The sequence below is a fragment of the Dermacentor andersoni genome, chromosome 7 (genome assembly GCF_023375885.2).
Source record: "Dermacentor andersoni chromosome 7, qqDerAnde1_hic_scaffold, whole genome shotgun sequence".
NCBI lineage: Eukaryota > Metazoa > Arthropoda > Arachnida > Ixodida > Ixodidae > Dermacentor > Dermacentor andersoni.
This window is the reverse complement of record NC_092820.1, coordinates 9,672,295-9,698,827: the sequence shown is the minus strand read 5'-3', so window position 1 is coordinate 9,698,827 and position 26,533 is coordinate 9,672,295. Positions and strand designations below refer to the sequence as shown.

At 48.2% G+C, this 26,533-nt stretch overlaps 1 protein-coding gene across 8 annotated transcripts in view; it reads left to right on the top strand.

Annotated features, from left to right (window-relative positions):
* Plc21C (Phospholipase C at 21C) overlaps nucleotides 1–26,533 on the top strand; it is a 546,034-nt gene that overhangs the window by 159,983 nt on the left and 359,518 nt on the right. For all 8 annotated transcript variants that reach the window (XM_055073221.2, XM_055073217.2, XM_055073222.2 and 5 more), the window contains exon 3: nucleotides 26,036–26,104. In XM_055073221.2, coding sequence (XP_054929196.1) covers nucleotides 26,036–26,104 — 69 coding nt within the window. The remainder of the gene's footprint in view (nucleotides 1–26,035; nucleotides 26,105–26,533) is intronic.

Sequence of the window (26,533 nt, the reverse complement as noted above, 5' to 3'; positions counted from 1 at the left end):
AAGTAAGCTATACTCAGGCTATATGAGTTAGTTGGGCATGGGCTGCATGTTCTTTATGTATTTATGTAGTAACAACCTTGCTAGCTCATGCACAGCCATATATTTAGGAAAATGAAAAATGCATAGCATAACATAAACAGCTGGCCAGTGCCTGTATTTATTTGAAAGCAAACCGACATTATCAAGTGTAGCTTAGCAGTGAGTTCAGTGGCCTCTTGTGGTGTGAAAAGGTTGATGTAGTTATTAGTTTTGTGTTTGTCTTTCTTACTTAGTTGCTGTTTTAACATGCACATGACAATGAAATGAAGGTGCGTAGGGCAGAAGACAGGGCCACACAAAAAGCGAGGAGACATTCATTGTCATTTTTTTATTTCCATAACAAACCAGCGAATAGTTCCTTAGGTTCAGTTTTGTGAATAATGCACAAGGTGTTCTGCGTAAAACTGAAAGATTGTAGTGCTCTATTACCTATTCACTATTTGGGTAGCCAAATGAACGATACTCCCATAGCACTGTGAGAGCACAGAAATTTGCAGTCAAGAGGCCGTAGTGGCTCAGCCTCTGTGCCAAATGTAAAATTGTTCGAAAAGAAAACATGCATACTGGTGAATTGGGTGTGCATTCACATCTACTATTCAAATCCACACATCACAAGTTATCTTTCATTCCTTGGCACATTTCTCACCATTGTACAGACTTTGTTTCAGCGCTCTGTGTGTGCAGTAATATAACTTGGTAAATCAAAGCTGCGGTTATTCAGTACACTGAAAGCAACTTTGCGTGGGGGTTAGATAATATGATGCTCCTACATATGGGTCAGCTTAGTTTTATCAGCCGCTTTGTTTACTAGTTCACTGTTATGCCTGAACTAAACGGTGCCACTGGACAATGCTGTATCCCTGCAGGCACGCTAGAACAGCTTGGATATGCACAAACAACCCTTTACATCGCACTTAAATTAAGGTGGTGTAGATTTGCTGTCACAATGTGCTTGTAAGCATAACTGCCGAGCATTCAAAAAAGTGTTTGAAATGTAAGGGTGGATGCTCAGGTTTGCAGGTGTGACATTTTACATTTATAGTGCAAGGACACACCGATGAACAGGAAGGATACCACACAAATCCTCGTGTTGTGACCTTGCAGTCACAATGCAAGTAGTTTTCAGTGGTGTTTAGCTATAAACATGTGAAGCAATCTGTAAATTCAAAACTGTATTAAGTAAACTGAGACACCATGAAAAGCAACATAACACTAAGGTGTACACATTTTTTTGTCACATCAGCTCTTTGCGGTGCAGGTCAAATATGTATACAAGCTATTTGTAGGAAGTAGGAAGCCTATCCAATATAAACAAGAAACTTGCAGGCAAGGTAATCACAACAAACCAGCTGAGACGGTGGTACTATTCTACTTGTTTTCGTTTGTGATAGCACAAGTGTTCCCACTTGTGCTGCTGGATGGTTGTGACTGATATGCTCGCGAAGGTTTGGGTCATTCACATTTCAAGGGATGAGTAACTGTTACATACGTAAATCATCTTCCTCTGCCTATATCAATGACTTAACTATATGTGGCAGGTTTAGCTGTGTGATTATTGGTGTAGCTGAAGTGATGTATCACACATAGTTTCCGCGCACTACCCAATTGGCGAAAAGCATGCAGGAATTGGCCTTTGAGCTATTGGTTCAGTGGTGGCTTTCCACTAAACTTACTGTTGAAGAGGCAGATTTCACTTCATCAAAAGGCCCATGTGAAAAATAGCCTAGAACTCGTGACGCCAAATACTGTCACCATGTGTGACTGAAGAACAATACGTTACAGAACAATGAGCAGTGGAATTAATCTCACTAGTATACAAAGAATTGCAGCTACATTCAGTATTTCACTGCTGGTATACTAAACACAAACCTTTATATGAGTTGTTTGGATGGCATAGTCTACACGATCCCTCTAATGAGCTGTGGCAAAAGCTAACTAAAAAGCTGCTACCCCAGGTACTGCATTGGCCTAAAATATGGATTCTCGCATGCAGTGAATACAGTTCTTAAATAGGTTTACATACAGGTATGAAATGTTGTAACTGCACCATGTGATAAAATTTCAATACGATCAGCTGAATACCACATAGAACATCTTTAATGGGTATAGTTGGTACAACGTGCCTTGATATTAGAACTTGTGCTGTTTTATTCACACACACATGCACATAAATGCAAGGTACACATACATTTGTGTTCACATGTTACTGTGTGCATCAAATGAACAGCACCACTTATACTACAAGCCATAAAGATAAATAATTTTTGTGTACCAGTCTAATTCCTATTAGCTACGCAGTGATTTTTTTTCTCACATGCAGCAACTCAACTCCGTGCATAAGTTAAGCCATGGCTGTCATGCCCAGAAAATCATAAAATAAAGAAGTGACCATGTGTACGGGCCTAAAATTGATGGTTTGGCAATATCTTGTCTGGCTGGGTAGTTAATTTCTGTCAAAAAAAAGAACAATTCAGCATACTGACAAAGCAGTGTGGCTAACATAATATAGGGAACAGACACTCTGCCTGCAGAGTCGCTTGAAAATTTTGCCAGCAGTTCGTGCTCATTGGCTGGCTTCGGTCACATAACTAATGCTTACATAACTGTGAAAATTCGTGTTCAGGATAAACTCATAGCAGCCAATAGGCACGTTTTATATTGTGATAGCAGCTGACTTCTCATGGACAATGCACTGTGGCCATGAACATGCTAAAGAATGACAAGAGGCGAGGTCCCCCTTTCTATAGTGTGGCAGCGCAGCTGAAAACGGTTCAGTTAATGAGTGGAACCGTGGCCTATTCAAAATAAAGATCAGTCAGATAGCCACTTATAGCGTCCAACATCCCACACCCACGAATGATAGGTAGCAGTAAATTTACTCGCAGATGAAAGTGCACTGGAAAAACATTTAATGGACATACTTTACAGGCCCAAGTCAGTTTAATGCACATTATTTGCTAATGACTGTTGGCAGAATGAACACGAGGAAAGAAAATAAAGCACTTATCAGGCATATAATGCTGGTACTTGTGCTATTGTTCGCTTTAAACTGAAGGCTCGTGCCAAAACAGGCGACACGAACCAGATAATCAAATAGGGTGGATAAACAAAGTAACCACAAACTTTCGCTTACCCAATTCTGCCTGCATTAGTAACGTGGCCATGGCTGGCTAGTGAGGAAGAACTCTGGGCAAAATTTATTTCACGCAGTTCTGCTGGCTGCTAGCAGAATATTGTATAACACCATACCTGTGACACTTACTTGTTACTACTCGTCCTACGTGTTCATTTTTACATTTATATTGCTTTTTGTCAGCAAGCGTAAAATTTTTAGTTAATAAGAAGGTAGTATCCAGTTCTTACCTATAACATATTCATCTACCATGCCACCGGTGTCTTCATAAACAGACGCTGTGCTTAGTCACTAGTCAAAAACAAGCAGCTCAGATTTTTGGCTATGTAAGCCGCTTGCACCACAAAATATAAAGCAATTTACTTCGTGAAATCTAGAAATTCTTGATCTTCACACTAGTGTCCACATTATGAAAATCAAGGCTGCCAGAAATTTGCATTCATGACATTAGTACTCTCAGGCGCGTCCACATTTTACGACAGCGCTGAACGACAGCCTCGCCGGCCACCCGGAGCCGTGTTCAAATTGGAAGTGGACGACCGTGTACACGTAATATGCGCAGAGTGCACTTTTATGTGGGGGTCTTCTTGTTTGTAATGCACATGCAATAGACAGCATGAAAAAGATGCAATATTAGGTGTGTGCGAACAGTGATTTTTGGGACCTAATCGAATACGAATCCAATACTGTTGGAATCGTTTTCTTAAGTGAATTGCTGTTATCACAAATAATATAAAATGATGTTCACATCCCAGTATTCTTAACGTTGGCAAGTTTCTGTCATAATATAGTACATTATAAAGCATTGTATACTAAAAGCACAAATGGAGCGTCAAGTGCAAATTAGTAGTTTCTTTGCATGCACAGGGCTCTTCAGATGATGCAGATGATCGCTGTGCAGCCTGTAAAATATGGCAACCTAAGTGACGTAGCCTGCTCCACTACGCAAGTTCTTATGTCTTACTATGCTCGCTGGGATGAAACTTTACCTTTGCTGCAATGTCACATTTACGTGGGTGCAGTTCGAAAAGTATAAATTCAAACAGCAAATATTCGAAAAGTATAAAAAACGCTTTCGCATTTACAAATAGCGACAACCGAATCGAATAGGGCGCTACTCGATCCTATGCTATATTCGTGTAATATACACCCCTATGCAATATTGACAGCTTCATATATTGCTTTGACGCTTGTATACACACATTTCCGGCTGCGAACAGAATATCATATATTGACCATACTAGTTTTTGGCGAGTCTTTTTACTTTGTTGCGTGCATATGACTTTTTATCAGAAAAGGCAAATTTGTCAAGAACCAAAAGGAAGCCTCTGGTGCTCACACATACTACGATCGTCCTGCCGGGCCACTGGTATCGGTCGGCACGAACAGAGTGTGTACTCTGACACCAGCAAGAAAGAAGCAGGTCAAGTCCTTGAGTATGCAAGGCGCTCACATCCCCCATTGTAAAACTGTATACTTTGCGTAATCCAGAAATCTACTTCAGGATTTCTGCTGTTCACAACGATGTCCACATGAGAAAAATAAAGAGTGCCCTAAATTTGCGTGCTTGACAGCAGTGCTATACGTGCGTCAGAATTTCACGACAGCGCTTATGTACGCATATAACTTTGATATTGTTCCCTTTATTGCCTCACCAATTAGAAATATCTTCATAGCACGAAAATAACTTCTGAAATATATATATATATATATAAATATATAAATATATATATTGGGCACAGGTTCGCCCAATAAAAGTTTGTTTTGTCGTTCACAGTATTGCTACTGTGTTATTCAACGTCACCAGCACGTGACAATATATATACAAACAAACTTTTATTGGGCGAACCTGTGCCCACAAAACAGGCTACACTTATAGCACAACGATAGCGGCGAACACGCTCGGCGATCGTCGAAAATCTGATCATCGGGTCAAGCGCGTCGGCTTTTATAGAGCAGTCGTCGAATGTTCCAGACTAATCTATTGGACCCGCGTGCCTTCCACAAAGTTCTACACCATTCGCGTTACGCCATGAAATAAGATAATACAAGGTTTGGCGACAACAGACAGCCGGGTAGAAGCATTGATAACTTTCCAGAAACGTCGGATACATGCAGGCGCGTCCGTCGCTGTGCGATTACAGTTGTTAAGCGGCGAAACGTGGTCGCCCGATAAAGATAAGTACACGTGTCAATACCCCCCTCTTAAAAAGCATCGACCCGATGCTGCAAACAAACGAAGTTAATAAACAAAAGCACTCGTAGCAAAGAAAAGAACAAAAATGACGAAGTTCGTCAGCGTCCGTAAAAGGGTTTAAGGCGCACCACGTGGACCACTTCAGATCGTGCGCGGCGCCGCTGTGAATGCGAAATGCCGTCTGGCACGACCTCATAGTCCAGAGCGCCAATACGTCGGATGACCTTGTAGGGTCCGAAATAGCGTCGGAGTAGTTTCTCACTGAGTCCTCGTCGGCGTATCGGGGTCCAGACCCAAACACGGTCACCGGGCTGGTACTCGACGAAGCGTCGTCGGAGGTTGTAGTGTCGGCTGTCGGTCCTCTGCTGGCTCTTGATTCGCAGGCGGGCGAGCTGTCGGGCTTCTTCGACGCGCTGGAGATAGCTAGCGACGTCAACATTCTCTTCGTCAGTTACGTGCGGCAGCATGGCGTCAAGCGTCGTCGTCGGGTTCCTGCCGTAAACCAGCTTAAACGGCGTGATCTGTGTTGTTTCTTGCACCGCGGTGTTGTACGCAAAGGTTACGTACGGCAGGATCGCGTCCCACGTCTTGTGTTCGACGTCGACGTACATTGCTAGTATGTCGGCGAGGGTCTTGTTCAGGCGTTCCGTGAGACCATTCGTCTGCGGGTGGTAGGCAGTTGTCCTCCTGTGTCTTGTCTGGCTGTACTGCAGAATGGCTTGGATGAGCTCTGCTGTAAAAGCCGTTCCTCTGTCGGTGATAAGGACTTCTGGGGCACCATGTCGCAGCAGGATGTTCTCGATGAAAAATTTCGCCACTTCGGCCGCGCTGCCTTTTGGTAGAGCTTTAGTTTCAGCGAAGCGGGTGAGGTTGTCCGTCGCCACGACGATCCACTTATTCCCGGATGTTGACATCGGAAACGGCCCCAACAAATCCATCCCAATCTGCTGGAATGGTCGGCGAGGAGGTTCGATCGGCTGTAGTAATCCTGCTGGCCTTGTCGGTGGTGTCTTGCGTCGTTGACAGTCTCGGCATGTCTTGACGTAACGGGCGACGTCGGCGGTCAGACGCGGCCAGTAATACCTTTCCTGTATTCTCGACAGCGTCCGGGAGAATCCGAGGTGCCCAGCGGTTGGATCGTCGTGTAGGGCGTGCAGTATTTCTGGACGCAGCGCTGACGGTACAACAAGAAGGTAGCTGGCGCGGACTGGTGAGAAGTTCTTCTTCACGAGCAGGTTGTTTTGTAGCGTGAACGACGACAACCCGCGCTTAAATGCCCCAGGGACAACGTCGGTGTTTCCTTCCAAATACTCGACGAGGCCTTTTAGCTCCGGGTCTGCTCGTTGCTGTTTAGTGAGGTCTTCCGCGCTTGTTATCCCAAGGAAGGCGTCGTCGTCCTCGTCGTCTTGCGGCGGGGGATCGATGGGGGCGCGCGATAAGCAGTCGGCGTCGGAGTGTTTTCTTCCGGACTTGTATATTACCGTTACGTCATATTCTTGTAGTCTGAGGCTCCACCGTGCCAGCCGTCCTGAAGGGTCCTTTAAGTTAGCTAGCCAACACAATGCATGATGGTCACTGACGACTTTGAATGGCCTGCCATAAAGGTAAGGGCGGAATTTAGCTATAGCCCAAATGATGGCGAGGCATTCCTTTTCAGTCGTAGAATAGTTGCTTTCCGCTTTTGACAGGGACCGGCTAGCATACGATATCACCCTTTCAAGTCCTTCTTTCCTCTGGACTAGGACGGCACCGAGGCCTAGGCTACTGGCGTCAGTGTGGATTTCGGTATCGGCGTCCTCGTCGAAGTGTGCAAGTACCGGCGGCGACTGCATGCGTCGTTTGAGTTCTTGAAATGCCTTGGCCTGCGGCGTTTCCCACTTGAACGCGACATCACATTTGGTTAGATGTGTTAGCGGCTCCGCGATGCGTGAAAAGTCCTTGACAAAGTGCCTATAGTAGGCACACATGCCAAGGAATCTGCGCACTGCCTTCTTGTCGGTTGGCTGCGGGAACTTTGCGATGGCAGCTGTCTTCTGTGGGTCGGGGCGTACTCCTGATTTGCTGATCACGTGGCCTAGGAACAAAAGCTCATCGTAAGCTAAGCGGCACTTTTCCGGCTTCAGAGTGAGCCCTGATGACTTGATGGCTTCTAACACTGTCGCAAGCCGCCTAAGGTGATCGTCGAAATTTCCGGCGAAGACAACGACGTCATCGAGGTAAACAAGGCACATCTGCCACTTCAGTCCGGCTAACACCGTGTCCATGACGCGCTGAAACGTTGCAGGCGCCGAGCACAGTCCGAATGGCATGACCTTGAACTCGTAGAGGCCGTCTGGCGTGATGAAGGCAGTCTTTTCGCGATCTCTCTCGTCGACTTCTATTTGCCAGTAGCCAGACTTGAGGTCCATCGACGAGAAGTATTTAGCGTTGCAGAGCCGATCCAATGCGTCGTCTATCCGTGGAAGGGGGTACACATCCTTCTTCGTGATCTTGTTCAGTCGACGATAATCGACGCAGAAGCGTAGGGTTCCGTCCTTTTTCTTTACCAGGACTACAGGAGAGGCCCACGGGCTTTTCGACGGCTGGATGATGTCGTCGCGCAGCATTTCGTCGACTTGTTGCCTAATAGCTTCACGTTCTCGCGTCGAAACTCGGTAAGGGCTCTGGCGGAGTGGTCGAGCGCTCTCTTCGGTTATTATGCGATGCTTGGCGACTGGTGTTTGTCGAATCCTCGATGACGTCGAAAAGCAGCCTTTGTATTGTTGGAGCAGACTTCTGAGCTGCTGTTGCTTAATCACGGGGAGACTTGGATTAATGTCGTAGTCTGGTTCGGGAACCATGGTCGTCGGGGTAGATGCGGCTGAATCCGAGAGGACAAAGGCATTGCTGGTTTCCACAATTTCCTCGATGTATGCGATTGTCGTGCCCTTGTTGATGTGCTTGAACTCTTGGCTGAAGTTGGTTAGCATAACTTCCACTTGCCCTCCGTGGAGTCGAGCGATCCCTCTTGCGACGCAAATTTCACGGTCGAGCAGTAGATGTTGGTCGCCCTCGATGACGCCTTCTACGTCAGCGGGTGTTTCAGTGCCGACGGAAATAATAATGCTGGCGCGCGGCGGGATGCTCACTTGATCTTCGAGCACACTCAAGGCGTGGTGACTACTAGAGCTCTCCGGCGGTATCGCTCGATCTTCCGACAGCGTTATGGACTTCGACTTCAGGTCAATGATTGCGCCTTGTGGATTCAGGAAGTCCATGCCGAGATTGACGTCTCGCGAACACTGTTGGAGGATAACGAAGGTGGCAGGGTAAGTTCGGTCATGAACGGTATTTCTTGCCGTGGAGATTCCAGTCGGCGTAATGAGGTGTCCTTCAGCGGTCCGAATTTAAGGGCCTTCCCATGCAGTTTTAACTTTCTTCAACTGCATGGCGATGGGTACACTCATGACGGAGTAATCGGCTCCGGTGTCCACTAAGGCGGTAACTGCGGGGCCGTCGAGAAGCACGTCGAGGTCGGTGGTTCTTTGTCTGGCATTGCAATTAGGTCTTGGCGTCGGATCACGGCTGCGTCGTGTTGAACTCAAGCTGGAACGTCGCGTCGTCAAGTCGTCTTTCGTCGGTGTAGTCTTGGCTTCCTGACTTCGTCAGGACGGCGGCGTGTCGTTATTATGTCGTCGAGATGGTCTCTTCGTCGTCTTCGTCGGCGGCGGAGGATCTTCGTCAGTTCGACGAACAGCAACCGCACCTCCATCGGTTGCTGGTTTTAGTTTTCCGGATATGGGCTCGCTGACCGGCCCCGGGCTTGGCCAGTGTATGGTCGGCGCTGCGGTGACAGGTAGCGGCCTGGTCGTCGAGGGCTCCAGTGAGTAGCGGCGAGGTAGTCGGCGATGTCACGAGGGCCTTCACCTTCCCGAGGGCGCGGTGCATCGACGGCGAACCCTCGCAATCCCAGGTCACGGTATGGGCATCGGCGGTACACATGGCCGGCTTCGCCGCAGTGGTAGCAGAGCGGGCGGTGGTCGGGGGCTCGCCAAATGTCCGTCTTCCTCGCGTAGCTGCGCTGGGCGACGGGTGTGCGTGCTGGCGGCGGCGGCGGTGGTCGACGGGATTGCGGCGTTGCAGGGCCCTGGCGCGGTCCTGGAGGGGGACCTTGACGGCGGGCGACGGCGGCGTAGGTTATCGCTTCTGGCTGGGGCTGCGATGATTGTGGTGGTAACTAGGGAACTCCTAGCGATCGCTGAACTTCTTCTTTGGCAATTTCGGCGACTGTGGCCACTTGAGGTTGCGATGAAGGGAAGATCCTTTGAAGCTCCTCTCGTACGACTGCCCTGATGGTCTCGCGCAGGTCGTCGGTGGCCAGTGACTGAACTCCGGCGTAGTTTGTCGAGCTCGTGCGGCGGTTGAATTGCCGGTTACGCATTTCGAGTGTCTTCTTAATGCTGGTGGCCTCGCGAAGGAACTCTTCGACGGTCGTCGGTGGGCTTCGTATCATTGCGCCGAAAAGTTCCTCCTTTACACCACGCATCAGCAGGCGGACTTTCTTCTCCTCGGACATTTCCGGGTCGGCGTGGCGGAACAGACGGTTCATTTCCTCAGTGAAGATCGCGATCGTATCATTCGGCAGCTGTGCTCTGTTCTCCAGTAGAGCTTGGGCTCGCTCTTTTCGCGCGACGCTTGTAAATGTTTGCAGAAAGCCGCTTCGGAACAGGTCCCACGTCGTCAAGGTGGCTTCTCGATTCTCGAACCACGTCCTCGCGGCGTCCTCCAATGCGAAATAAACATGTCGCAGTTTGTCGTCGCTTGCCCAGCTGTTAAACGTAGCGACCCTCTCATACGTTTCCAGCCAGCTTTCCGGGTCCTCAAATGTGGAACCGCGGAACGTCGGTGGTTCCCTGGGCTGCTGCAGCACGATGGGGGACGCTGGGGCTGCCATTGGAGTTGCGTTGGACGCATTCTTCTTGGTCTCAGGTAGAAGTCCGCGCTCCGGGGGCAGCTGTTGAAGACGGCGGCTTGCTCGATGTTCCGGGACGGCGCTGGTGTTGTCTTTGCGGTCCGGGCTTGAATTACGGCTTGTCGGGGGCGTCCGGTACATGAACGTAAAGCACCTTCACCAGATGTCACGTGGTGGTGACGTTCAATAACACAGCAGCAATACTGTGAACGACAAAACTAACTTTTATTGGGCGAACCTGTGCCCACAAAACAGGCTACACTTATAGCACAACGATAGCGGCGAACACGCTCGGCGATCGTCGAAAATCTGATCAGCGGGTCAAGCGCGTCGGCTTTTATACAGCAGTCGTCGAATGTTCCAGACTAACCGTTGGGACCCGCGTGCCTTCCACAAAGTTCTACACCATTCGCGTCAGGCGATGAGATCAGATAACACAAGGTTCGGCGACAACAGACAGCGGATAGAAGCATCGACAACATTCCATAAATGTCGATACATGCAGGGGCGTCCCGCGCTGTGCGATAACATTTGTTAGGCGGCGAAACGTGGTCGCCCGATAAAGATAAGTACACGTGTCAATATTCATACTATCAGTCAGGTGATAGAAGAACGTGCGGAATATAACCAACTTTTATATATAGCTTTCATTGATTACGAGAAAGCGTTTGATTCAGTCGAAACCTCAGCAGTCATGCAGGCATTACGGAATCAGGGTTTTGACGAGCCGTACGTAAAAATACTGACAGATATATATAGCGGCTCCACAGGCACCGTAGTCCTCCACAAAGAAAGCAACAAAATCCCAATAACGATCTCTCCAATGCTATTCACAGCATGTTTACAGGAGGTAATCAGAGACCTGGATTGGGAAGAATTGGGGATGAGAGTTAATGGAGAATACCTTAGTAACTTGCGATTCGCGATGATATTGCCTTGCTTAGTAACTCAGGGGACCAACTGCAATGCATGCTCACTGACCTGGCGAGGCAAACCCGAAGGGTGGGTCTAAAAATTAATCTGCAGAAAACTAAAGTAATGTTTAACAGTCTCGGAAGGGAACAGCAGTTTACAGTAGGTAGTGAGGCACTGGAAGTGGTAAGGGAATACATCTACTTAGGACAGGTAGTGACTGCGGATCCGGATCATGAGACTGAAATAATCAGAATAAGAATGGGCTGGGGTGCGTTTGGCAGGCATTCTGAGATCATGAACAGCAGGTTGCCATTATCCCTCAATAGAAAAGTGTATAACAGCTATGTCTTACCTGTACTCACGTACGGAGCGGAAACCTGGAGGCTTAGGAAAAGGGTTCTACTTAAATTGAGGACGACCCAACGAGTTGTGGAAAGAATGATGGGTGTAACGTTAAGGGATAGGAAGAGAGCAGATGGGGTGAGGGAACAAACGCGAGTTAATGACATCTTAGTCGAAATCAAGAAAAAGAAATGGACATGGGCAGGGCATGTAATGAGGAGAAAAGATAACCGGTGGTCATTAAGGGTTATGGACTGGATTCCGAGAGCGAGCAGGGAAGCGAGCAGGGGGCGGCAGAAAGTTAGGTCAATGGATGAGAATAAGAAGTTCGCAAAGACAACATAGCCACAATTAGCACATGACCGGGGTAGTCGGAGAAGTATGTGAGAGGCCTTTGTCCTGCAGTGGGCGTAGCCAGGGTGATGATGATGATGATAATGACAGGAATAACATTGATTCACAGTGGAGGAACAGAACTAGGAAGCTTGCCAGCAAGTATGCGGCCTGTAGGGTGGGCAACACAGCAACAAAGAACTTCAAGGGGAATGTCAGAGAGGCTGAAATAATCTCATGGGTGGCGGCAATGGAAACGAAACCTGACAAGAGCGACTACTTCAGAGGTAAGAACGAAATCAGGAAAGAAACAATTTATGATATCTCAAAGGGAAGCTCATTAGTTTTCGAAGCGAGATCGGGATGCCTTAGAACACGCACCTATAAAGCGAGATATAAAAAGGAAGAAGGAGCATGTGCTTGCTGCTGTAAAGCTAGGGAAACTATGGAGCATGTTTTATTAGCATGTGAAGACGTGTGCCCAGCGGTCGATTTAGGTACCACTGGCCTCCTTGACGCCCTTCGGTTCAGTGAGAGCAGCGGAAAAGTAAACATGTCCGCAGCAAAAATTAGTAAGAAGCGATTGGAAGGTTGCTGGAAGAAAAGTAGGAAGAGGACAAAATACGGAGACGTGCAAAAGGGAAGTTCGCCATAGGGGATAAAAAATTTGTTTGTTGGAGTTCATAGTGCCTTTTTTTTCTTTTTTAATCTAGGTAGGACATGAGGCAGTGTGAGAGCAAGAGCTTGGTGGCGCAACCCATCGCCCCGTTCCAAAGCGGACGCTCATAACGTCCGTCCATCCATCCATCCATCCATCCATCCATCCATCCATCCATCCATCCATCCATCCATCCATCCATCCATCCATCCATCCATCCATCCATCCATTCATTCATCCGTCCATCCATCCATCGATCCATCCATCCATCCATCCATCTATCCGTCCGTCCGTCCGTCCGTCCGTCCGTCCGTCCGTCCGTCCGTCCATCCATTCATCCATCCATCCATCCATCCATCCATCCATCCATCCATCCATCCATCCATCCAACCATCCAACCATCCAACCAACCAACCAACCAACCAACCAACCAACCAACCAACCAACCTACCAACCAACCAACCAACCAACCAACCAACCAACCGACCGACCAACCGACCGACCGACCGACCGACCGACCGACCGACCGACCGACCGACCCACCCACCCAGGGCCCCCTAAGCCCGATCCTTATACACCCAGTAATACACCCACATGCTAACCGTAAAGAATGGACAAAGATCATGCTGAGGTCATGTGACAAATTAATGAAGGTAAAGAAATTCAAAGAAATGTATAGAAAGAATATAATGGTATAAATGGCAGACTGAAAGCAGTCGAAGGGAAGGTCGAGTCAGTTCCAATCGTCACAGAGGATGACCTTGCCAATACAGTGTCCACTGTCGTCCTGTTAAGAACGGCCCGCTGAGGTGCAAGTTTTGCCAGCCAGTTGCGACAGCGGCGTCAACTTTTCTTGGACAATGCGCCGCGTCCGCCACTCTGCGTCGCTGGATTGCCAAGATGAGTTCGACGAACCAGGCTTTGTGACGGTACCCACCATCGCCGACCTGGTCTGCTGTGAACAAGGGAGTCCCCGAGGGAACGTAGTTCGAGGCCCCTTTCCACGCTTCGTTCCTGACGTCAGCGCCGAGTTCTGCGAAGACCGCCTGACCTCGGTTGATGACCGTGAACCTGTGCGGAAGTGTGTGTGTGTAATCCCTTGCGCAAAGAGGCGGCTCGTCTACGGTTCCTGGTCTGCCGTTTCCCTCACCTTGGGATCGAGGGGAGACCGAGTGTTTATAAACCGATATTGTGCGGCTGCTCAGGGTACTTTCTCTCGCAGTCATGCTAGACTGATGAACTGCAACGGCCTGATGTAGATACTGTAAATAAACCCATATTCCTCGTTCTTGATGAGAAGCTGTCCTTCACTTCAAAAACGTCCTCAGCGTGGATATGTTGGACGACGGCATGGGCCAGCTACTATCTAATTCATGCCCGACTCCAATCTTGACAACGGGTTACGAGCGGTGCGATTGTCCTCCCAATCCCAACAACTGGATGCCAGCGGTGAGATCCTCCTACAACTCTAACAACTGGCTGAAAGCGGTGAGATGGACTTTGCGACGTGGTGCTGTGTCTGCGGTGAGTGCTTGGTTCTTGCTTTGACTCTCTAGGCTTCATTTTTTGGTTGTTCTCTTTAGAACTGTAAGGAAGCTAGATTGTTTATTGTTAGCTAGGTTGTGTTTTCCTAGGTAGATTTAGCGAGCATGACCAAGGCAGTAAAGCAGCACTCATGGAGTTGAGGACACTGCTGAGAGACGAGTTGTTGATTGTTGGTGAGGAACTGGGCCTAGAGGTACGCAAGGAAATGCTAAAATCGAAATTATTACAGCTAATTTCCGAACAGGCCAGTGAGGAAGAAATTGAAATGGGGTTGGAACTTCTGAAAAAGAGAAAATAACGAGAAAGAAAAGAACAAGAGAGCGAGGAACGCGATAAAGATCGCGAGTTAAGAAAAATGCAACTTGAACTTGAAAGGAAATGTTTGGAGTTGTCTCAAGGAAGTGAAGGGGCTCTGGGACGATCAAGTGAGGCAGAATCATACCGCATGGACAGGCTATTAAAGCCATTTGAGTTCGGGACCGACATAGGTTTGTTCCTAAGCAATCTTGAAAGGACTTGCGAGAAGATGAACTTCGGTCCGAGTACATGGCCACAGCGGTTGCTATGTTGAAGTGTGGGGCTGCAGAAGTAATCGCCAGACTCAGTGCGTAAGATGCATATGATTATGTGAAAGTTAAGGCTAGTCTCCTGAAGAAATACCGCCTTTCAGCCGAAGATTTTCGGCAAAGGTTTAGGAGCACAGGCAAGAAAGATAGCGAGGGGTATCCGGAGTTTGCATACGGCTTAAAGGCCAACCTAGTCGAGTGGCTGAAAAGCGCGGAAGCGTACGACAGCAGAGGCATGATCATTGAATGCATGTGTCTAGAGCAGTTTTACAAAAGCATCACCCAAGCTGTGAAACTCTGGGTGCAAGACAGAGGGAATGTAAACACCGTGGAAAGGGCGGCTGAATTAGCCGAAGAGTACGCAACGCGTAGAAAGTTGAACACCGAGGACGGTAATTGGGACAGTCGAAATGGACCGCGGAAAACATTTCCGTTCAAAAGGGGTTCGCAGACTATACGATCGGAGCCTGTAGACGTTGAAGAAAAGCCCTCAGTAAAGAGCGAGGAGAAATAAAACGGGGAAACACTACTAAAAGAGCAGAAAAGAAAATTAGAATCTTTCAGACCAATCCGCTGCTATAAATGCCACAAACCGGGACATATAGCTGCAATCTGCGGAATGCCTAGCGTAGTTTTCTGCTACGTGGATGAAAAAGACGAAAATATGAAACGTTTAAGCCTATATCTTCACGACCTGCAAGTTAATGGGAAGCCATGCAGGTTGCTAAGAGGCAGCGCCGCCACGATGGACATTGTCCATCCGACTTACGTGACGGTAGATGACTTCACTGGAGAAGTAGCATGGATAAAACAGGTTGTAGAAGAACACAGCGTGTGTCTGCCCATGGCCAAAGTCAAAATCAGTGGACCATTCGGGGAGCTAGTGACTGAGGCTGCAGTTTCCAAATTTTCGTCAGTGCAGTACCCTTACATTTTTTCAAATCTTTCGAATCGATTACTGCTTGACAAAGGGCTTAAACTGGGAGAAGGCGTAGTACAGGCATTGACGTGAGGCCAAGCTCATAAAATCGCGTCGCTTTCGGCTGAAAATGCACAAGCTGCTCCATTGGAAGCAGCAAAAGAGATAACTTCAATAACCGAATCCGAGCTAGGCTCGAAGGATGGAAAAACAGTTCAGGAAAGCCTGCCAGCTGACCAGCTCAATGAGAGCGTATCGCCAGGGTATCAAAGTTCACCCCTGCAGGAAGAGCCCGCTGATGCACTCGTAGGCGAGACAGGGTCATTACTATCACCGGCCTCAAAGAACTTTGATCAGCTCTTACGCGTTGACAGAGAGTCGGTGGCAGCCGTGCAAAAGAATGATCAGAGCTTAGCTAAATTACATGACACAGCTAAAAAAGGCATTACTAGGCGCAACGTGACGATGCATGAGAGAGGAGGATTGTTGTATCGGCACTACAGAGATCGAAAGGGTAGGATTTTAGACCACTTAGTCGTACCTACTAAGTACAGGGAGGACCTTTTGAGTCTCTGTCATGGAAATGGGTGGTCCGGCCACCTAGGCATAAACAAATCAAAGGAAAGATTGCTTATGGAATACTACTGGGCTGGCTGTTTCAAAGACGTAGAAAATTTGTAAGATGATGCGACGCCTGCCAGCGCTCTGGTAAACCAGGAGAGACATGGAAAGCTCCACTAAAGGTGCCCTTAATAACAGAGCCTTTCAGACGACTTGTAATAGACACGGTAGGGCCTCTACCAAAAACAAAATCGGGTTACAGGTACTTGTTCACCATGTTGTGTCCAGCTACAAAGTTTCCAGAAGCAATCCCTCTGAAAGAGCTCAGCTCCACCGAAGTCGTAGACGCGCTTTTGACAGTGTTTGCACGAGTTGGGTTTCCAGCCGAAATTCAGGCAGATCAAGGGTCAGTATTCACGAGCGCACTGACTTCCACATTCTTGCAAAAGTGCGGGGTAAAGTTAATACGCAGTTCTGTCTATCACCCTCAGTCAAACAGTGTGGAGGTGGCATTCAGTGCTTAAGCGAGTTTTGCGTGCGCTCTGTTACGACCACAAGGAGCACTGGGAGAACTGTCTGCCGGCTACTTTGTTTGCTTTGTGAACAGTTCCACATGAGGCTACAGAGTTCTCGCCAGCAGAACTAGTGTATGGGAGGACACTCCGTTCTCCACTGAAAATGTTGAGAGATATAGGAGGAAAGAGGAGAGAATCCATCAGTGGTTGAATACGTGCTAAATCTGCTGGAACGGCTATGCGCAACCCAAGAACTAGTCGAAAAGAACATAGGAGTAGCTCAAAAGAACGCCAAATTCTATTACGAGAAGAATGCGAGGCTTCATATGTTTAACGCCGGAGACCAGGTAATGATCCTCAAACCTTCAAGAAAGAACAAGCTTGAGGTTCACTGGGACAGGCCCGTTAAAGTGTTGCACAAACTTTCAGATACTAACTATGCTCTGAAAATGCCCGGGCGCAGGAAGGAGGTGAGGATAAATTACTGCAATTCGATGAAGCCGTATGTAGAGCGGAGCGGAGTCAACTATACCATCAAAGAGCAAGATGGCACTAGTACCAAGTTTAAGGAGTATAGGCGACCTCCAACTCTGAAATCGGCCTAGAAGAAGTAGTGAAACATTCGGTAAACTCGCACGCTCTAAGACCCGAGCAGCTAGATGGGCTAAAAGAGGTGTTAGGGGAATATCTCGACAGATTCAGCGATCGGCCGGGTAGAACTGAACTAATAACGCATGAAATAGAGCTGACATCAACCGAACCCGTAAGAGCAAAGCCTTACAGGGTGTCTCCAAGACAGAGAGAAATTATGGAAGCAGGGATACAGCGCATGCTGGAGTTGGGAGTTATTGAGCCCGCTGAGAGTGACTACAAGTCACCGCTAATACTGGTAGAAACCCCTAACAAGGACCCTCGTCCGTGTGTTGACTACAGGAAGGTAAATGCCATCACTAGGGATCAGCTGTACCCGATAGCCAACATTGAGGAACGAATTGAAAGAGTTAGCGCTGCTAAATACATTTCAACTATAGATCTCGCGCGGGGGTACTGGCAAGTTCCCCTTTCAGAAAGTGCCAGCCGCTATGCCGCATTCATCTCACCTGTAGGCACTTTTCGCCCTCTCGCACTCAGCTTCGGGCTGAAGAACGCGCCGTTTAGCTTCTCTAAGTTAATGGATATTGTCCTAAAAGACTTGCAGGAGTTCGCCTTGCCCTATCTTGATGATGTAGCAATTTTTTCGGACAGCTGGGAACAACGCCTATCGCACCTCAAACAGGTGTTGTCATGGTTGAGGGAAGCCGGCTTAACGACGAAAGCTGAAAAGTGTAGATTTGGTTGTTCACAGGTTACTTATCTGGGCCATGTTGTCGGCGAGGGCACGAGACAGCCTGCCGAGCTGAAAATAGCTACGATTGGAGAATTTTCTCAGCCGCGCACGAAAACAGACCTTCGTTCATTTTTGGGACTTGTGGGGTACTATCAACGGTACATTCCGAATTACTCGCAAATGGCAAGTCTATTAACGGACGCCCTCCGAAAGGGAGCACCGAGTACCGTACGCTGGGATAAGGTCAATGAGAACGCTTTCCAAAGTTTGAAAACGCTATTGGTTTCTCGCCCTGTGCTTCGTCCGCCAGACTAGACAAAGGAATTCATAGTTCAATGCGACGCAAGCGACAGAGGTATGGGCGTGGTACGAAGCCTACAGCGCTTCAGAGAAGGAATGCGCTTGTTTCGTTTGGGCCGCCCAAAATTGTGTTACTTGTACGGAGCGAAGTTCATCTTCGAGATCGACCACTGTCCTCTGACGTGGCTCAAATGTCACACAAAAATGGCCGCTTGCTCCGATGGGGTCTCACTCTCCAAGAGTGCAAGTTCTCCGTTAGATATAAGAAGGGAAAGTTGCTTACCAATGCGGTTGGTTTGAGCAGGCTAATTTGAATTCTGCGTTTAAGGGTCCCGCCTAAATTTTAGGGTTACTATTGTTAATTTTGTTAAGCAAAGAAGATCCCCTCTCATATAGCAGGATTCCCTCAATGGTTGCTGAATTGGTCAGCACGAAATTGCTTCAAGAATTGTCATAGCGAAATGCAGCATTTTTTGTTTCTACAATTATCTTTTCTTTGAAGCCTAGCGGGTCTAAAGTGAGATCCAAGGTACGTCATCTCGGCGCAGGGCCGTGTTGTGGGGTTCGTTTTGCAGTTGCCCCTCCTTGTTGGATGTTTTGGAGCGATGACATCATTACACAAGGGGTCACTGCGAGCCAAGGCATCATCCCCCGGCCACCAGCCGTTCTCTTCCTGCCCAGCGGTTGTCAGCGCTGAGCAGTCGAGATTTTCCGGGCCATGGAGGCGCTGTTAAGAACGGCCCGCTGAGGTGCAAGTTTTGCCAGCCAGTTACGACAGCGGCGTCAACTTTTCTTGGACAGTGCTCCACGACCGCCACTCTGCGTCGCGGGATTGCCGAGATGAGTTCGACGAACCAGGCTTTGTGATGGTACCCATCATCGCCTACCTGGTCTGCTGTGAACAAGGGAGTCCCCGAGGGACCGTAGTTCGAGGCCCCTTTCCACGCTTCGTTCCTGACGTCAGCGCCGAGTTCTGCGAAGACCGCCTGACCTCGGTTGATGACCGTGAACCTGTGTGGAAGTGTGTGTGTGTAATCCCTCGCGCAAAGAGGCGGCTCGTCTACGGTGCCTGGTCGGCCGTTTCCTCACGTTGGGATCGAGGGGAGACCGAGTATTTATAAACCGCTATTGTGCGGCTGCTCAGGGTACTTTCTCTCGCTGTCATGCTAGACTGATGAACTGCAACGTCCTGCCCTTTCTTGTCGGTTAGATGACTTTGAAGACAGGTCATGACGGGAGAATCTCGTTTTTCACGGTATTTCTGACAAATCGTCCGAGTCATGGGCTGATGCAGAAGAAAGCGTACGTGAGCCCTTATCGTCCACCCTGTAAACATACAGCTGTCTGATGAAGCAATTGTTCGTTCACATAGGTTGGGTAAATACGTGCCAAATAAGTGCCCCCATTTATTGTGGAGTATTTTAGCGCTAAGGTCAAAGAGGCCATTTTTTCAGCACGCAAGAAATTAAAAGAAACCGGTGTTGGTGTTAATGGGGATTTCTGCCTTCCTACACGCACATCCCGCAAAAAGCTGCTGGAATTTGCAAAAGACATCGGAGAACCGTATTCAACTCGCCGCAATAGCCGCTTTTGGCAAGAGCCGCAGCGATGGCCGCTGGCTTGGTTTCGGCGTACGACTGCATTGCGCAGTCGCCGATGCTGGAGCCCTCAGCGATGGCCGCTGGCTCGGTTTCGGCGTACGACTGCATTGCGCAGTCACCGATGCTGGAGCCCTCAGCGATGGCCGCTGGCTCGGTTTCGGCGTACGACTGCATTGCGCAGTCACCGATGCTGGAGCCCTCAGCGATGGCCGCTGGCTCGGTTTCGGCGTACGACTGCATTGCGCAGTCACCGATGCTGGAGCCCTCAGCGATGGCCGCTGGCTCGGTTTCGGCGTACGACTGCATTGCGCAGTCACCGATGCTGGAGCCCTCAGCGATGGCCGCTGGCTCGGTTTCGGCGTACGACTGCATTGCGCAGTCACCGATGCTGGAGCCCTCAGCGATGGCCGCTGGCTCGGTTTCGGCGTACGACTGCATTGCGCAGTCACCGATGCTGGAGCCCTCAGTGATTGCCGCTCCATCATGCTGCTTCGGGTATTATCTCGTCTCGGCCGCCACCGTATCTGGGTCTATCCTAGACGATTCCGGAAAGTCGCCAAGTGCTCGGATACGAGGAAGGTCTCCAGCGCCTCCTTAACCTTCTCATGGCTACTGGAACAAGCCTCGTCCTCGCAAGGGATGTTCTGCGGAATGGCCCCTCTTTTTAGACCGGCGACGCCCTCGCTTTGCTCACGCTCTCTCTCTCTCTCTCTCTGAGGGTTTCACCATCTCGCACTTTTCATGCTCTTCATTCACTGGCGCAACCTCAGTCTCTTCCAAAGGACAAACTTTGCACTGGTCACTCTGACCTCGTCTCTCGCTCTCCACAGAAATACCAAAATGGCGCAACAATGCGTGTTTAGCCAGATCGTACCTCTTGAAGTCGACATCAGAAGGGCGAGCTAAGCAACAGGACACGTTACAGGGAAGTACCCCCAACAACCCTACAGACCAAAAGTCACGGTCCAGCTGTACCTCCGCGCAAACGTTCTCGAAAAAAATATAAAAATAAATTCTGTTTTCCCCGTCCTAGAGTAGACTATGCCGGCAGTGCCCTGAGATGCTGGATTTCCTTGTAGATTTCTCCTATTTCCTTTTTGTGTTCTTTGTCTCGCCTTATGTCAGCTTCTTTCGCGCGGTGGTGTTCCCTCTGGCCCTGAATATCCTCCCAAGCATCCATGATCTCCTAGTCGTATCTGCCGCTTGCCTCTATCGTATCGATGACCTCCGCCTTCTTTAGCGGCTTCCCACAATAAATCCCGAATTCCCCGCATATCGCGTCTAGGTCCGTTTTGCGCAACTTCCTTCCATATACGGCTACCTCTCTTTTGCTGAAAAGTTTCTTAAGTAATTAAGCGTTGAAGCAAGATATCTTTCAACAAGGCTTCTAACACACTTGTCACCAGGAAGAACCACGTTAAGCCTGGCAACTCTCAAGGAGCAAAGGTCCTGCACTCACCACGCCGAAGCCGAAGCGCTGCGCAGACTTTCTCGCCGCTGCCATCCAATGTTGCAACTGGGGGTCCGAAGAAGTGGGAGTGTACTTTGCTCGTGGAGGAGTAAGGGAGCGTGAGGCTGGTCCCGGCTATTCAGGACGTTTGACAAGCGTGTTTATATTTACATAATTAACGAAAATGCAAAGTAGTACAGAAAAAGTTCATAAAGAAGTTGTAGTAGCCGATCACTCCCGCCAGCCGTTGCTCCTTTTATGCCCTGAGGGGTCATTGTTCAGTCACTTCTCCCAATGCGGCGTCAGGAGACAGGTGACATCGGGTCCCACCAATCCGGAGGTCTGTTGCCGTTTCCCTCCGAAGGGAGCTATGTCGGAAACGCACGCACATCACTGGCCTCAAACAGGGAAAGGGGGAGCGTACGCTGACTCCAATGGTACACTGCCTCCGCCCCCGGCGTGTACATGCCAATTAGGGCTGCTGACCGGTGATGGACGATATCATTGCACTGACCACGTCTCCGGTGTTGATGTGCCAATTTGTGTGGCGGACAAGTGATGGCCGTATCCATGCTAATTGCCCAAACCTCTCCTGACCGAGGTACCCCCGTGTTGACCATAAATAATCCGTTTTGAGAACCATTTTGACGAGGCCGTCAGCCCGTTCCGCACAATCGCGTCAGCCGTGACCGTAAGTTGTCTCGGGGTGGTCGACCGATCGCGATAGCCCGTCCACCGCCAGGAAGAGAGCTTGAAAGGGGACAGCTCATCGGTGCCCCTTGAAGAGGCCTTGGCTGCCTCAGCAGGCTCAGCTCCGGCTCGAAGTCCCGGGCTCGCCGGGAGGATCGAACGGCCGATCACAACAGCGTTGAGTAAGCTTTCTTTGGATAAGCTACTGAATTTCCATTTATGTTAAGAAGAGTTCAGCAATGATTTTGTCCGGTGAATGCTGACGAAGGTAAGCGTGAGGCGGCTTCTTCGGCATCGAGTGTCCAAGAACAGCCAGCCGCGTCGGAGCCTCGAATTTGCTTTGAAGCGCTTAAAAAATATGCTTATAAAACACGATTATAAAATAAAAGTTACCTTCCGTACGCCTCACTCGAAGAGACTTATTTGTGTGGTTTATCTTAGCCAGTAATCAGTGTTGTCTCTTACGTCGCGTCTTTTTTTATATTACTGAAAAAAGGAAACGCGAGTCTCCGTAGAAAGCTCGGATATAGGGAAGCATGTGAAAAGGGTCGGTTACAGCGACAGAAGTGCGCATGTCACGTAGCGAAGTGTTGGGGCAGCTGTGGCAAAACACAGTGCTATCCGAAAACTCCTTCATGCAGCGTCGTTGTCTTACGAGTTCCTTGGAATAAGCGAGAAGGAAGGGAATTACCCGAGAGGCCCGATTTTATTTTATTAGTCATATCATACGAAGTCAACAAACACTGACACCAAGGACAACATAGGGGAAATTATCTGTGCTTAATAAATGAAATGAAGAAACGAAAAAAATAATGGAAATGAAAGTGGATGAAAAACAACTTGCAGCAGGTGGGGACCGTACCCACAACCTTCGCATTTCGCGTGCGATGCTCTACCAATTGAGCTACCGAGGCGCCGTTTCCCCGTCCACTTTCTTGGGTATTCATGTTTTTCTAGTAGAACCCTGGGAGTGTTAGCCAGCGCCACCACTCACAGACCTTGGCGGCGGACGTGGAACGTCCCTTCTGGCCCAAGCGTCACGAGAACGTGATCTTTTTAGGTGAAGGCGGCTGGTCAATAAACCCACACATGCTACCTGAAGGCATTAATGTTGCCGGATTCGAGACCCGCAGAATGGCGTACACGTCTGCGAAGGGCGCTTTCCCCTGTGTTCCTTTAAATCCTACTTTTCCCGCACACGACGACGTCCAAATGGCTAAGTCACCTAATCTTTATCCGTTTCTGCATGAGACAGAAAAACGTTTATTGAAAACAAGTGAATGGTGTCGTTTCGGTGAGGTGAATAGGTGGCAACCACCCGGTTCTTAGCCAGTCACCCGTTGCGGATATGGTAACTAACAACGGTCTTAGTTACTATTTATATTTTAATTTTCAGTTTATAAAAATTATTATATAGGGTCTTTCAGGCCGGGTATCCCGAAATCCTAAATAATCTAATCCGGCAAGAAAAAAAAAGAAAGAAGAGTCAATAACCAGCACCGTAACTACGGTTCACTATTTGGAACAGTCACACAGGTCGTGAGGAGTCCACACAATAGGTTCTTTTGTGTATACATCTTTACAGCGTCTATATTTGCACATGAACCTCAACCCTGAAAACCCAACATGGCTTCGACGTAAATACATCGTTGTTTGTCTGAGCGTGCGGGCAACAATATATGCCTGCTGCTGCGACAATAAAGAGTGCTTATTAGTTGAGCACTGTGTGTGCAATCATACTCATATCTTTGCGCTGTTGGTTAAATGAATGAATGAATGAATGAATGAATGAATGAATGAATGAATGAGTTTATTTCTCCTGTTTACAACAGAAAGGAAGCAGAAGCTAAAGTCCATGTGGCTTGACAGAATCTTCTGCTCTCATGACATTTCGGCACTCAGGCCGTGCGCAGCAACATGTATCATACAGACATGCAGAAATCAACTGCAGTGTTGCGAGCCAGAATATTATTTTCGTGAAACAGCACATGTCTGCAAGAAATATGAGAAACCGACAGGATACTCAAAGTACGATACATTTGGTTTCAGACCAACTACAAATTGAAAACAAAAGAAACAAAAGACTGACAATTTATACTGCAGTTCTAACCAGACGAACTCAATATTGTTCAGAATGAGAAAAGTTTTGTATGATTTATTCGAACATTCTATAATTTCATCTTCAAAATCACGTAGGCGATTTACTAGTGAAGGTGCCTGGTAACTGACTAGTTGTTTTCTGTAATTGGTTTTTATTTTTGGTGTTCTCATGTTATGTTGTCGAAGGCTGTAGTGCGAATTGGGGGGTACATTCAAGATGTACTGCGATTTATTTTGCTTAATGTATTGCAGCAACTTGTAATAATACACCTGGTTTGCCTTTAACATAGAATGTTTTATAAAAAATGGTGTGGTTCTAAAGCTTTGTACAAGGCCATAATATCCCTCGAATGCACGTAAGACTCTTTTTGCAGCACTATCAATCTAGTAGAATTTTTTTACGAAGTAGTGCCCCAAATTAATATACAGTAGGTTAATCTAGAATAAAAGAGTGCGTAGTACAATGAACTTTTCAACCATGGAGGAACCAGAGTACTCAGTCTGTATAAGCAACGAACAGTTCTGCTTAGTTCCATAGCAAGTTTTTCGATGTGCATGTTCCAGGCCAAATCCTCTTGGAACCACACTCCCAGACATTTTGACATTTTACGTGCTGTAAACTGAAAAAAAACTTTAAAACGTTGTAAGACTGTAAACGTAGAAAAAAAAACGTTGTCATCTTATCAATGTCTTCCATACTGGCGATTCGAACAGCTGACGAATTTTCGTCCTTGCCTACGAACACCTTGCCGCCAGCCGTCCATACGAACCGCCGTCTCAATTCCTTTCTACTGCGGCACCAAGAAGTTGTTTGCCATATCGTGTGAGGTGTTCGTTTACGAACACCTTTGAAGACGATTGAAAGCCCAGTGCCTTTGTATCCATTCTGCTTTTTTTTAGCTTTGCCAAGAAAGGCATTGCTCTTGATTCTGCGGACGAACCGAACAATGATATTTGCTTCATCATGTCGAGCAGTAGGCACTCGGTGGCAGATGTCGATGTCAGCCTCTGAGACCTCTTCCTTAATCAGCTCGCCAATTTGCCTCACGACTAGTGGTTCGCCTTCAAGTGGAATGCCCTTTATCTCAATGTTATTTGAACGTTGATATTTTTCCAGTTCCTCAATTCTGCATGATAGCTTGGCATTCTCAGCGCGAAGATGCTGGTTTAGTTTTAGAGCCTGCTGTGTTTCTGCTTTCAGCTCAGTGACCTCTTGAAACTTACCTTTTATGCTACTCAAGCCTGCCCTGAGCTTCCGCCTCAAATCTTCAATGGCCTTAGCCTCTTTCGACATTGCACTACAAAAGTGAACGTCAATGCACTAACAAAACCAGTAGCAAGAATCAAACGAGTGCAAGAAAGCTGATAGGTTCGGCAGCAGTGCATAGATTCTATGACTTATTGGCTAAATAAGGATATTCTGCTCACCTGCAAACGCAGAGGCAATATTTAGGTATGGCTCCGTAGTGCACTGCTGCCGAACTGAGAGAGGTGCTCGCTCCGTTGATTTTTTTTATGCTGTGCCTTGGCGCTCGTCCGACCCTTGCGCAGTCGCAGAAGAGTACCTCCGGCCACGTGATTCCGATCACTGTTGTGGTGTAGACACACCCGGCACTGCAGACGTCAGAAGGGGCGATAGCACGTTGGTCAAGTCCGGCTGCGGGCTGCAAAAGCAGAGGCAATATTTAGGTATGGCTCCGTAGTGCACTGCTGCCGAACTGCCGAATTCAGCCAGCGCTCGTCTCTCACGTTGACCCATATGTGCCATTCTCATTTTCCCCCCTTTAAAACTTCCGTGCGCGAATAATGTGCTGTAATGACGCGCCTGCTGACGTCATCTCGCCACCACCGCCTCGAAGAAGTGGTGCGACTAACTATGTGATCCCCGTGCAGGAGACCGAGTTCCTGGACATCTCGAGCATTCGGGACACGCGCACCGGCAAGTACGCCAGGACGCCCAAGGTGAGCTGACTCTCGTTGATTTATGCATTTACTTCACTGCAATACAATGCATTTGGAGTGGCCTAGCGATGACTAAGCCATCATCTTTGACACGACATTGTTAGCGAGCAGTCGGTTGAGTAATTTGTGGAAAGAGGTCGTTTATGAAGCCGATGACGGAATACGCGCAGTATCCCGAAAAACACAACTTCAACTAATGTCAGCGTACACGAGAAAATGAATTTATCTCTCTAAGACAGCTGTGAAAATAATGGCAGTTCTAACGTCCCAAGAGAGAGAGAGCGAGACAAAAGAGGAGGCAAGTCAGGGAGGTTAGCCAGTAAAAGTACTAGCTAGCTGCCCTGTGCTGGGGAAATGGGGAAAGGGAATAAAAAGAGAAAGAAGAAAAAAAGGAAGCTGGAAAATTCAAACAGTATCGCGTTACTACGC